Raw genomic sequence first — 13,709 nt, forward strand, 5'->3', positions numbered from 1 at the left:
AAAACTTTCCTATTAATGAAAGAAAACAAACCAGGTACCAAAAGCAGACTAGTGATGGGTCACCTGTTTACAAGTTTTTTTCAGGCTCTCTGGAAGTCTTGTCATGTTTTCATGACGAATGTTTGGCTTTGTGATTTTCTAAATCTACGCCTTGCTATTTTTATATACGGTACGTCTAGCACTTTGTAATCCTGCTGTGTAAAAACGGTAGCTAGATCTGCTTCATACAAAGACATCTTACCTGAAACCGATAATTGGACATTCTTTACAGATATTACACTTGGCTTGGTGTTTGGCAGTTTCAGCCGCAGCAACTCTGTGAAGCACCGGTAGCCAAACCATCGACTGAGGCTCCAACCTCATCCAATCAAGAAACAAAGCTGCCTCAATTTCTGGCTTATTGTTAGCCTGTAAGATCAAATGCAAGATATGCTGTAAACATGAAAGCAGAAAACATTTAATAAATTTAGAAAATGCAGAATCCCCATTATGGGGGCAACGTTGGAATCTTAAATGCTGCAAGAAAGCCTGGTGAAAACCTAACAATTAAGAGGATGTGAAAGTTAGATTTCTGCCAGTGATCTCGCTTTGGTCTGACACATGAATATGAGATCAGAGAATATGCTTTCCAAATGTCTACAAAACACACAAATCGCAACAAATAAACATTTATTTTTGTCAAGTTCCCACATATAATTGGCTAAAGGAACATTAATCTATATTTTAGAGCATTTTTAGTATTCAGTCTTCAGCAATGAACGACCTGAAATGACCCAATTCAGAAATTGCATGCACCTATATATACACACCAGCTATCATTCTAAGAAAAACACACTGGTAGGTTAATTGTATTCCTATGAAAGTCAGCCTCCTGTGTGTCAACGTGTTGGTGTTAAGGAAATTGGTTAAATCCCACGGGGCAGCCACAAGTGAGTGAATAAATTCTTGCAAGGTGTTTAGTAATAAGTCTCAGTTAAGAAATTATACATACAGAAGCGGTAGATAAGATTAAGGCGCTAATCGGAGACAGTCTAACTCTATTCATACCCTAAACCATCACTTATACCCCACTTATTTCCAATCTCATAACCATAATGGACTAATACATGGTGAAAGCTAGACGCACCACCAGCAAGTGAAAACGATCAGCTCTAACACTAGTCCTGCATCTAAATACCTAACCTAGCCAAGGCAGAATGACTTGTACAGGCCCTCTAGCTGCCAAACAACCCAATGACCATTGATTCACTAAAAAAGAAAACTACAAGGAGGGTCTGGAAGGTTTTCTTGACAAATATAATACTACAGGTTTTGGGTATTAGATTCCACAATGGACCGTTGATCCAGGGAAGTAGTCCGATTGCCATATGTGAAGTCAGAAAGGAATTATGCCCCTAATATAGGGAATTAACACCTTCCTCATGATGGTTTTTGCCCACCTTTGGATCAACATATTGGGTTATAAATGGTACTCAATGGATTTATGACTACTTTCAACCTTAAAAGTATGAAACTACAAAGGGTTAAGGAGTCTTAACAAAAGTAAAATATGTAATTGAGACCTGAAAAAACATGAAAAGTTGCAACAAAAATTAAACCACAGTAAAAGCCTGTATCACAACGTGTAATGTTACTGTAGCACCATGGTATGTAGCCATCGGCACTCCATGTACTACTGTTTGGTGCACCGTATTACAGGTATTTTAGGCTAGAAGCAATCCCCTTACCCTTACTTGGCATCTGATGGAGAATGCCTTCAGTTTATTTTCTGTTCAATTCAATAGGAAACTAACAGAAAAATAATCTTTTGTATGCCCCTTTATTAGAGTTGAGCGAATATGTTCGGATTCGGCCACTGAATCTGAATTTGCCATATTTGTTCCATATTGGTTCTATATTCGTGTCGAATGTATATTTGTTGATTGGTTCTGAACATATTCGGTAATTTCTACTCCCATTGACTAATGATGTTCGGCTGTGTTCGACGAATATAAAAACAATATTCGCAGCCGATCGTATTCGGAACCAAATCCAAACAAATTCGCTCAACTCTACTCTTTAGAACAGAGTTATTCAGTGATAAAGTGAGGCCTCAGAGACCTCAATGAGCGCCATATTAGAAGCTGTATTCAACTTGAAAACTGTTGAGAGCCTGCACAGACTTCTAGACTATGTGCATGTGTTGTGGATTTTGTTAAAGAGATTGTCCACTACTATGACAACCCCTTTTGAATCCCTAGATTTCCTCTTGCAAAATACCGTAATACTTTGCTCCGTTGCCGGCGCCGTTCCAGCGGTGTTGTCACTGGCTCTCCCAGAGATGGAGTGACATAACACTCAGCCCAGGCTTCACTCACAACGCCTTTGGACAAATCACATACATCCAGAGGAAGTGAGCACTGCTACTCTTACCTCCTCCAGATGTACATTATATGTTGGCATGTGGGGAGAGAGAAGCCAGTGCTGATTGGCTGTAGACATGACAATGTCATGCCGTCCCCTGGGAGAGCCAGTGCCGACACCACTGGAATGGCGCCAGTACCGGAGGGGAGTATAAAAGTGTTATTTTACAAGAGGGGATAGGGTTTCATAAAGGGTTATCCAAGTACTGGACACCCCTTTAAGATTTAAAAGAACATTGAACAGGCACTTATCCTACTAATCTATACAGTATATCAATCTCCTTAGCAACTCCTTTATAACATTTTCCAGCACATGGGACAGCATGATCAATGTGACAGGAACCTTAAACACAGAAAACGCATCTAAAGCACAATATTCTTCCACAAATGCACAGGAATGCTGTGTTTTATGCCCATTTCATATGCAATGAAAATAAATTCTAGCACAATTATAAACGCACTGCTAATAATTATTACATTCCATAAATGTATCTTGTAGATTGTGAGCCCTCGCGGACAGGGTCCTCTCTCCTCCTGTACCAGTTATGACTTGTATTGTTTAAGATTATTGTACTTGTTTTTATTATTTATACCCCTCCACACATGTAAAGCGCCATGGAATAAATGGCGCTATAACAATAAATAATAATAATAGTGGAAATCATGTCTCCCACTTCTCTTCGTGTTTATAACTGGCGACCATCATCTTCAGTATGAAGAACTACTAAATAACCCATATCTCAGTAGCAGATATGACATATTTGGGCTGGCTGCAGCCAAATTCTCATGGATTTAACAGAGATCAGCTGTTCTGGCAGAACAGTCTCCATTTGCAACCAGGAAACACAAAGAGCTCTGCATCCAGAAATGATACATTAGATACAACACAACCTAACCCCAGTGCCAGCTGAAAGTCGACTACACTGCATTTTTATGTGATATATTGATTTTTTGGGGGAATGCTAAACAAATTAGATAGATGGCAGATGAAACATGCTTGATTGTAATGACTATAAATGAGTATTTTCTCTTGTTCTCTCACACAAAGACGTCGTCCAATAATTTAATGCAAATTAACCATATTATTCTAGAATATGTGAACAGGAGATAAATTGTTACAATATAAAAATAGGTCCGCATATACATTTCCAGAAACAGTGAGCTTCTCATTAGAGGGATGTTTATCTACGGAGACTCGGATTCCTCAAAAATCAATATTCCAGTACATTAATGGAGCTGCTGATTAATATGCATTTTTTAATGGGAAAAGATGCATTCGGCATTGAATAGTGCACTGCATGTTACAACTAGAATTAGAATCAGCAGTTAAAAGCATCAGGCTGCCTCGTGGTAATCAGCATAAATTAGGGAGACAGAAAAAAGAACACAGAGAGCTTCAAGTCACTAAAACGATATATCTGATTTATATTCCAGCCTATAATCAATGTTAATTTGTTAATTGTCATAAAGACGAAGGCTGATCCAACATATCTGTGTAGTCTGCACAGTCAAATGGATAAGCCCGGTGGTGATTAGCACTCGCAGATTGTTCTTGATCACCAGGAAATGTCTGAAGATTTAATGCAATGTGGCTCTAGTTTGGTCAAGGGCATTCATGACTTTTTGTGTGTTGCTCATAAATTTTGCAGTTGTTAAAGAGGAACTTTCACCAGTTACAGCACTTTAAACTGGGCATATCATGAAATAGTGGTTGCAGATTTGAATAAAACCATTTCTATTGGTTAGTTTCCACTTTGGGGTCATTTTCAGAGATTCGTTTTTGATGGCATTGATTTTTCCTCCTGCATGACATTGTCCAATCACAAGTAGAATGTGTTATGCAGGTGTGGAGAAAGAACACACCCATAGAGAGGAGAAGAACAGGCTTTCTCTCTGTGAGACATGTAAAGACAGCCCTGCTCTACTCACTGATTTCACTGCCAACATATAAAATGATTATAAGCAGTGTGTCAGTACAACACAGCTCTGCAGTTCTCACCCCATGGCACTGTTGAGAGAGGGAGCATACAACATTGCTGACCATGCTGTGAAATGAGAGCTGCAGATGCAGTAGGTGCTCATAATTACACAAAGCTTGGCTCAACTCCCATTTGTAATCATAATAGGTGATAACAGTGAGCAGAGCAGAGCTGTGCGCCATCATGTCTTATATCAAATTACTAACGACTTACAGCCAAAGCTAACAGACAGTTCTCCATCCTCCTATTTCTCGACCTGTCCTCTGCTTTCGACAGTCGACCACTGCCTACTGCTACAGATTCTTTCTTCCCTCGGCATCAAAGGCCTTGCCCTGTCCTGGATTGCCTCATACCTTTCCGACCGCACATTTAGCGTTTCCCACTCCCACTACCTCCTCACCCTGCCCCCTCTCTGTTGGAGTCCCTCAAGGCTCTGTCCTAGGGCCTCTACTTTTTTCCATCTATACCCTTGGCCTAGGACAACTCAAAGTCCAATGTCTTCCAGTACCACCTATAAGCGGACGACACTCAGATCTACCTCTCTGGCTCAGATGTCGCCTCTCTTCTGTCCAGAATCCCGGAGTGTCTGTCAGCCATATCCTCCTTCTTCAACTCTCGCTTCCTAAAACTCAATGTAGACAAAACCGAACTCATCATCTTTCCCCCATCTTGCGTATCCCCCCTACCTGATCTATCTATTATGGTAAACGGCATTACGCTCTCTCCCGCACTTGAAATCCGCTGCCTCGGAGTAACTCACGATTCTGCCCTGTCCTTCAAACCGCACGTGCAAACTCCTGCCACCTCCTGTCGCCTCCAACTCAAAAACATTGCCAGAATCTGTCCCTTCCTCAGCCCACAATCTACTAAAACTCTTGTGCATGCCCTCATCATCTCCCGCCTCGATTACTGCAACACCCTCCTCTGTGGCCTCCCCGCTAACTCCCTTGCACCACTCCAGTCTGTCTTCAAATCTGCTGCTCGGCTAATCCACCTCTCTCCTCGGTACTCCCCTGCTTCACCCCTCTGCAAATCCCTCCACTGGCTCCCAATTCCCCAACGAATCCAGTTCAAACTACTAACACTGATCTACAAAGCCATCTACAACCTGTCTCCTCCCTATATCTCTGAACTAATTTCCCACTATCTTCCCTCACGTAATCTTTGATCCTTCCAAGACCTCCTACTCTCCTCCACACTTATTCGTTCCTCACACAACTGCCTCCAAGATTTATCCTGAATATCCCCCATCCTCTGGAATTCCACGCCTCAACACGTCCGATTATCCACCACCCTCGGATCCTTCAGATGGAACCTGGAAACCCATCTCTTCAGGATAGCCTACAGCCTGCAATAACCATTCTACCACCTCCCCAACCACCCGAGCTGCCGTGTCGCCACCGCCAGAGCTGCCGCCTCACCAACCACCCGAGCTGCCGTGTTGCCACCGCCAGAGCTGCCGCCTCACCAACCACCCAAGCTGCAGCACATCGACCTCCTGTCTCTTCCCCATTATCCCGAAGAATGTAAGTCTGCAAGGACAGGGTCCTCTCCCCTCTGTACCAGTCTGTCATTGTAAATTTGTTTACTGTTAACGATATCTATAACCCTGTATGTAATCCCTTTTCACATGTATAGCACCATGGAATTAATGGTGCTATATAAATAAATAATAATAATAATCATATCACACACAAAGTCTTTTCTAACATTCTGAACGACATGCAAGGTAAAAAGTCAATACCCCTCTACCCCTCAGAGACGTACCTCTGCTAAAAGGTGAGTACAGTGGCTAAACGGGAAGAAAATTATACAGGAGTATTTAATTTGTGAATTGGCAAGGTTAAAATATTGGTGTTCATTACTACTTAGATTTTTTACTTGTATTTGTAGGATAGTGCCATTACTTATCCCCATTTACACAGTGTGGGTTTAGTGCAAAACTGCTTTAGTTTCAGGATTTCTGATTGAAATCATTCTTTTCAAAAACCAGGACAAGAGGAGTAAAGTTTTGTAGGAAAGAAGTGCAGCCCCTACTCCTTGAACGAAATAGACAATACTAGCATTGTCTACTCTCTTATTTGCTCATGCACTGGAGTTGAGCTAATGTGCAAAATAAGGTTACTGAGATCTAAAGAAAGACTAGGTGAAATCATCAAATAGTCATTGAGAGCAAATGTTACAAAAATCTATATTTCCGAGGCAGCTCCGCGGTGCGTGCACAGGTTGACTAAATACTAATACCTCCTTTAAATAAAGAATACAATTCATATTCTGTAACTGTACCAAAAAAGGAAATCTCATCTCTGCTGGGTAGAACAGTTCCCTATGCAGAGTATGAAATCTGTAAAGCGGCCATTGCAGCCTGGTAACCTTAAAGTAATTGTTCCTTACACAGAGCAGAGCTTTGCTTTCAGCTTTTCATTTCCCTGCGGGCAAACACCTAGCTGAAAAATCTGCTGCCTATATTTGCTTTTGAAAACTGGTCACATTCGTTTGTTCTGCCATACAAACAGGGCACATAAACCCTGAGTGAAGTGGAGGCAGAGGTAGAGCTGTTTTGATGACATTTACAGTCCTGCTTTGCAAAGAGTTGGGGGTTGAGCAGAGAGCATTACTGTTCTCCAAGGGCTAACATGATCTGTCAAGGGACCACGCAATATGCCAAACAAACAAGCAGGAGCTTTTCTCATTCCGCTGTGCTATACAATACTGCAATCAGCATGTTCCGGATTGTCCTATATTCCCTAAAGGAAAATAAAAAGGCTGTTTTCCGGTTTTCATTATTTATCCTTATAAATAGACTTAAGGAAAAAAATGCACATAAAAATCAATGCCTGACAGTTTCTTTCCATCGTATTGTTCCTTTTAGTCAGCAAGGAGTATTTCATAGAAAAAGAATGACAGTGCCAATAAGAAAGCACAAACGTGATGGGGCAGCGTGGTAAAAAAAAACAAAAAAAAAACAAAACAAACAGACAATTCTACACGTACGCCTTCATTTCATGTTAAAATACTGGATTTAGTTACTGAATGTACAAGAACGTGCCAATTAACTTCACAATATCTTTTACAGAACAATGCAAACGTAAAAGAAAAGTAGGCTGGGCGCAGGATTGAACAGTGGTAACAAAAATAATCTTAATCTACGGATCTACCCAGTCTTTATCTAGCACTTGTGACCCAAACAACACCACCCATGGAAATGACCAGTCAGGGAGTTGGCTTGCAGCAGATCACTATGATGATTTCAAGCAGATGAAGGTTCCCGACACGGACGGTTCTAAGTAATCAGAATAAGTAGCTTCTTCGATAATAACTGCGGGACACACATCTTCCACAAGCTGCAATTTACCGAGCTTGATCTTGATGCTTCCTACATTCATTACAATCCAATGTTTACTCCAGATGTTTGACTGAAGCGAGATTACAACTAAGCTGGATTTATCTGCCTGTAAATTACACAGCGTTTGTGCCATGTCAGCAGGAATGCCCTGATCATGACATAATACAGTACCCATTTATCAGTGGCGAAGCTACTACAATGCTGCCACCTCATTAGTAATATTTACTAATACTAATTAGAATTACGGTATATAAGTTTTAGAATATAAGTGTTGGACCTTTAAAGGGAATGTGTCACCAAGAAAACACCTGCTATTTAAATCAGGTTTCTACAATAAATGATTTTGTTTTAATTGTTGACTTTTTTTTTTGTATTAGAGGTTTGTATTGTTTTATAAGTGAAGGGGATATGGGGTGAGAGGAGAGGATTTACATCACTTATTGTGAATGGAGGATCCCGTAATATGCGTGTGATGATAATGAGCCTGGTGAAAAGTCTTCCTGAAAGGACAGGAAGTATAGGTCTAAGCCCACGTGCACATATTGATTATTTGGTCAGTATTTTATATCAGTATTTGTATGCCAAAACCTGGATTGCCTTTTTTATTATATTTTTCCTCTGATTGTACACCAAAACCAGGAGTGGAACAAACACTGATGTAAAAAAAACTGACCAAATACTGAATGTGTGACCATAGCCTTACTGTGAATTTACGCAGCCACGTGAAATGTCTGAGTGCTGTCCAATTTTTTTTTTTATCGATGAAACTTCAAGCATGTCCTACTCTGATCCCATGTCCCATGTGGATAAAAGGGTGCTTGTCGCATGATTGTATATTAATCCCAAATGTATAACACTATTCCAGTACAGTAGCAAAGGGTCCTTAGGCTTCAGACTGACGCGTGAAAGAGGCCTAAGGCGTCAGTCTGAAACCGCCATTTTCCTCAAATAGCGGATCCGCCATTTTTTTTTGCGGATCCACTATTTTCCCATAGACATGCATTAGCGACGGATTGTGGCGGACGGTCGTCCGTTCCATCCGCCATGCGACGGATCCGTCGAAATTTGGCGGACGTTGTCTAGACATTGACGGACATTATAACATTTTTTGTCTGCACTGAAATGGCGGTTCGTGACGGATCCGTCGCGTCCGTCATTCCATAGAATGGCCGCCTATGGGCGACGGATCCGTCGCGACCGTCATTTTGGCGGATCCGTCGCCCCAATCTGCTTTTTCAATTGCGCATGCTCCAAAAAGTAGATACTTTTCCCAGACAACCCCCAAGTAACTGATCAGTCAAAAAAACGGATCCGTTAGAACAGTTTTCTCAACAATTGTGACGGATCCGTTGATCCGTCACTATGTCGGAGGTGACTGACGCCAAACAACTGAAGTGTGAAAGAAGCCTTTATTGCCACTACTTTGCCAATAAGAAATAGCTGTCAGGCTTTCATCTTTATGGGCAGTTTTTCCTTTTGTCTGTTTATAAGAATAAACAGAAGAAAATCGATAATCCAAATAGGAAAATCCCTTTACATTCAAGAGAAGAAAACGAAACTCATTGCAACCTTTTCTTGACCTGGAATTTTATTACACAGAAATCATACTCCGTAAGGAAAGTATTTAACAGAAGAGCATGCACAAAAATCCACTTGACTTCAACTAGTCAGGCTACAGAACAATGATGAGAGCGTTGAAGACAGATTTGGCAATCTCATCATAAGCTAGATGTCCAAACGCAGCATGAAACATGTTATGAAAACTGGTAAGTGATTTTCTGTAATCTCCCGTCTTATCTAGTAAGACCCAAAGGGAACTTCTACTAAAAGTGTGTATTTTTTTCCAATTCTTACACTATATTGCTTCAATTGAGCTGCATGACAACTGCTGCAAATCTGCAGGACACAGACACAATGAAGACATTTAACAGCATATTTCCCAATTCCGGTCCAAATTACTGCCTCCTATGCCAAAGCTTGTTTTTCTAAGTCATGCTTTAGGTTGTATATTATGCACATCGGCTAAAATGAACCAATGAATGTTATAAAAGTAGCCAATTTGAGTCATATAAAATAAATTTCATGATATAAAATACTTTGACGCCAATTCATTAAAATGTTCTCGCCTGAAATCTGGTGTAAAACACTGTTAAATATTACACTTTTTGTGCAACTTGAAGTTGCTAAATTTTTTCACATCAATTTTGCCCACCTCCACCCAAACGGGCTGACCTGGTGCAGGAGGGGGAGGAACGGTTGTGGGGCGCCACAGTGCATCTAATTAATGAGAGTAACGCTATACCTTACACCGGAAATGTTACTGCAGTCCCAGATTGGAGTAAGATTTGTGCAAGATGCATGGAAGTGCACGCCACTTTTAAAATGCAATAGACTCATTAAGAAGTGTGCGCCAAGCTTTCCAAGCTAGGACACGGGATAAAGTATAGCCAAAATATACAAATCTTTCCTGACAAATGCAGATCATGAACATCTCGGCAGGTGTGAGGGTCATTGGCACCAATCATCATTAATGCAAAAATGAGGGGTGCCAGATAAACTCTTTGAAATAAAAAACAAACAATTGGAAAAACAAAATCTTGCTATTTCCACACTAGCCACTAGGCCTAAAATTAAACTTCTACTTCCTGTTGTTACTATGGATATTAGTAGCAATTAACTGACATTTATTTGTTAAGGATTCTAAATGGTCTGTGATGATAATGAGACTGCTGGAAAGTCATTTATACAGAACAAGAAACATAAGTCTTATAAAAGGCCTATTGGCCAGTGTGAAAATTGAAATATTTGTGGTTTCATAAAACATTTGATATGGAAAACTGAAAAATCAATGAACAAAAATAATTAAAAAGCAAATTTAACCCCTTTCCAACATCAGGCATAATAGTACACCGATGTCGGACTCCCCGTTTGATGCAGGCTCTGGTACTGAGCCCGCACCTTTCCGGGCACGTGTCAGCAGATATATACTAGTTAAATGCCAAAGTCAATTTCTGATAGCTGCCCTTTACTCACGCTTACCGGAAGCGCATCAAAAATCCGGCCATCGGTGACCCCGTCACATGATTGCGGGTCACCGATTGGTCAGCATGGCAACCAGAGGTCTCCAGCAGACCTCTATGGTTGTCATGGCTGGATTGTTTTGAGTGCCGCCCGGTGTTCGCCACTCATATCAGTTGAGCATTTCTGCTACACACAGGCGATCTCATCATCACCTGTGTACAGCAGAGGAGATCAAAGTACTGCAGTTTCTAGTCTCCTATGGAGACTACTGAAGCATTCAAAAAGTAAAAAAAAATGTTTTTAAAAATATTATAATAAAAAAAATATAAAAAGTTAAAATCACCCCCCATTCGCCCTGTTCAAAATAAAAAAAAACAAACAAAAAAAAAAATCAAATATACATATATTTGGTATTGCTGAGTTCAGAAGCGTCCGATCTATCAATAGAAAACTAAGTAATCCGAACGGTGTAACGAGTAAAAAATTCAAAATGTCAGAATTACCGTACGTTAATAATGGGTGATCAAAAGATCGTATCTACACCAAAATAATATCAATAAAAAAAGTTCTCAGCACACAAAAATAAAGCTCTCACACAGTCCCAGACCACGAAAAATGGAGACGCTACCGGTCTCTGAAAATGGTGCCCTTTTTATTTATTTTTTTTTAAACAGACTTCGGATTTTTTTCACCACTTAAATAAAACAGAACCTAGACATGTTTGGTGTCTATAAACTCGCAATGACCTGGAAAATCAGAATGGCAGGTCAGTTTTAGCATTTGGTGAACATGTTAAAAAAAAAAATTTTTAAATTGTAGAATTGCACTTTTTTTTGCAATTTCACCGCACTTGGATTATTTTTCCCGTTTTCCAGTACAAGATATGTTAAAACTAATGGTGTTCTTCAAAAATTACAACCAGTCCCGCAAAAAAACAAGTCCTCATATGGCCATATTGACCGAAAAATAAAAATGTTATGGCTCTGAGAAGAAGGAGAGCAAAAAAACGAAACTGCAAAAACGAGAATACATCTGGTCATGAATGGATAAACATAAAAGATAAATTTAATGACACATTCCATTTAACAATTTGAAAAAAATATATGAGGCTATGTGCACACGTCAGGATTTCTTGCAGAAATTTTCCTGACAAAATCGGGACATTTCTGCCAGAAATCCGCATGTGTTTTTTTTGCGTGTTTTTTGTGCTTTATTTTGCGGATTTTTTGCGTTTTTTCCCTGACACTCCAATTCCATGGGAAATCCGCAAAAAATCTACAAAAATAATGAACATGTTGCTTCTTTTTCCGGAATGCTTTTCTTTTTGCGGAAAAAAAAGCAACATTTGCACAAAAAATGCGGAATGCATTCTAAATGATAGGATGCATAATGTATGCGTTTTTTATGCGGTATTATAGCGTTTTTATCGGGGAAATCCGCAAAAAAAACACAAAAATTCCTGAAGAAATCCTGACGTGTGCACATACCTTAAATGTAAATTCTAGGAGAAAAAAAAAAAAAAAAGAATACAATGATTTGGAAATAAGACCATTTCCCATCCAAAAACTTTTGTTATTTTACGGATTTCCCTTAAGGCAAGAAGAAGGAATATGCCACAACAATCGCTAAATTAAAATAAAAGGGGTTAGGAGAGATCATTCCATGGCAGAGACATTAGGAAAAGCTTCATTGGGAAAGCTGACAGCATATTTCTGTATCTGGGAATGGGATGTCAGTAGTAAACATGCAATCTATATTACAAGTGACAATGTACAATGAGAAGGCCACATTTAATGAAGTCTCATACTGCAATCTCTTTCACTGGAGCCTAGAGGAAAACTGGAGACCGGCTACAGAGTATAGGGTCGGTTCACAAACTGATGTGCTTGTAATGTTCTTCCCTAATGGGAAATTGAAACAGCCCAGGATGGTTTACTAATAGAAAACATTGTCTCTATCAATGAGAACAAAGGAAAACTACATAATGTCCAGTGACAGCTCCACTACAGGGGGAGAGGAGAGGAATTTCAGGGCAAATTCTTATTTTCAAACAGATTTGCCTTACCTATATGGTTCCACTTGTTAGTCATTTTTAGACATTTTTGCCCTTCCAATGCTTTGTTTTTTTAAAAAAAAAACAACATTTTTGAAGCCTTTTTTTCATTGTGCACTCTATTTTAAACATTCAACTTTACCTTCAAAAGTTAAACTATTCGCTGTGCAACACCACCAAAGTGAAAGCAAAAAGGTTGCCGCATTTTTACAATTTATATGTGTTTTATTTGACCCCTGCACAGATTCTTATGCCTTAAAAAGGACCTAAAAAAATCAAATACTTTGTAAAAATGTTTTCGTTTTGCGCTGCGTCACTGCAAAGGTTACTTGGAGTGCAATATGTGAAATCTCAGCTTGTAGTACAACTGGTTGTTTCTTCACAGTCTTTTCAGGGGCATAAGGTTTCACACTACCCTTCCAGATGCTGCCACATCTCGGCAGTGTATGAGTCTGCTAGATCAGCTGCCATTGGGCCGATCAGTCATGATAGACAGCATCTAACACTTAACGGTTAATGCACCCAAGAAAAAAAAACTTTGAAGAAACACCGTTGAACAACAAGTAGATACTTCACCTATTACTCTCTAAAGGAAACAAATGTGAATGTTTCTGCAATGGAGAAAGACATCGCAAAATGGGAAAAGCAGCAGAAACTGGAGATCATAAGGCTTATTTTAAGGTATTTTGCGGATTTTTTTTAGCAAGTGACAGGTCCTTTTTAAAAGGAAGTCAGTAAGCTCCAAAATCCATTTCAAAGTCAGCATAGGTCATTATCGTTGAGAACATGCCAAAAAAGAACCCTATTTTTATCTTTAAAATTTGCTGGATAATTTTTGAATTTTTTTTTTTTTTTTTTATATATATATATATATATATATATATTCAAATAAGGTGCTTGGAGTACTT

The 13,709-nt window shown here is 39.6% G+C and overlaps 1 protein-coding gene across 9 annotated transcripts in view; it reads right to left on the reverse strand.

Annotated features, from left to right (window-relative positions):
* Positions 1-13,709, reverse strand: part of DMD (dystrophin) — a 3,762,639-nt gene that overhangs the window by 78,510 nt on the left and 3,670,420 nt on the right. For all 9 annotated transcript variants that reach the window (XM_077296691.1, XM_077296689.1, XM_077296692.1 and 6 more), the window contains one exon: positions 242-408. In XM_077296691.1, the coding sequence (XP_077152806.1) occupies positions 242-408 (167 nt within the window). The remainder of the gene's footprint in view (positions 1-241; positions 409-13,709) is intronic.

This window comes from Ranitomeya variabilis, chromosome 3 (genome assembly GCF_051348905.1).
Source record: "Ranitomeya variabilis isolate aRanVar5 chromosome 3, aRanVar5.hap1, whole genome shotgun sequence".
Lineage (NCBI taxonomy): Eukaryota > Metazoa > Chordata > Amphibia > Anura > Dendrobatidae > Ranitomeya > Ranitomeya variabilis.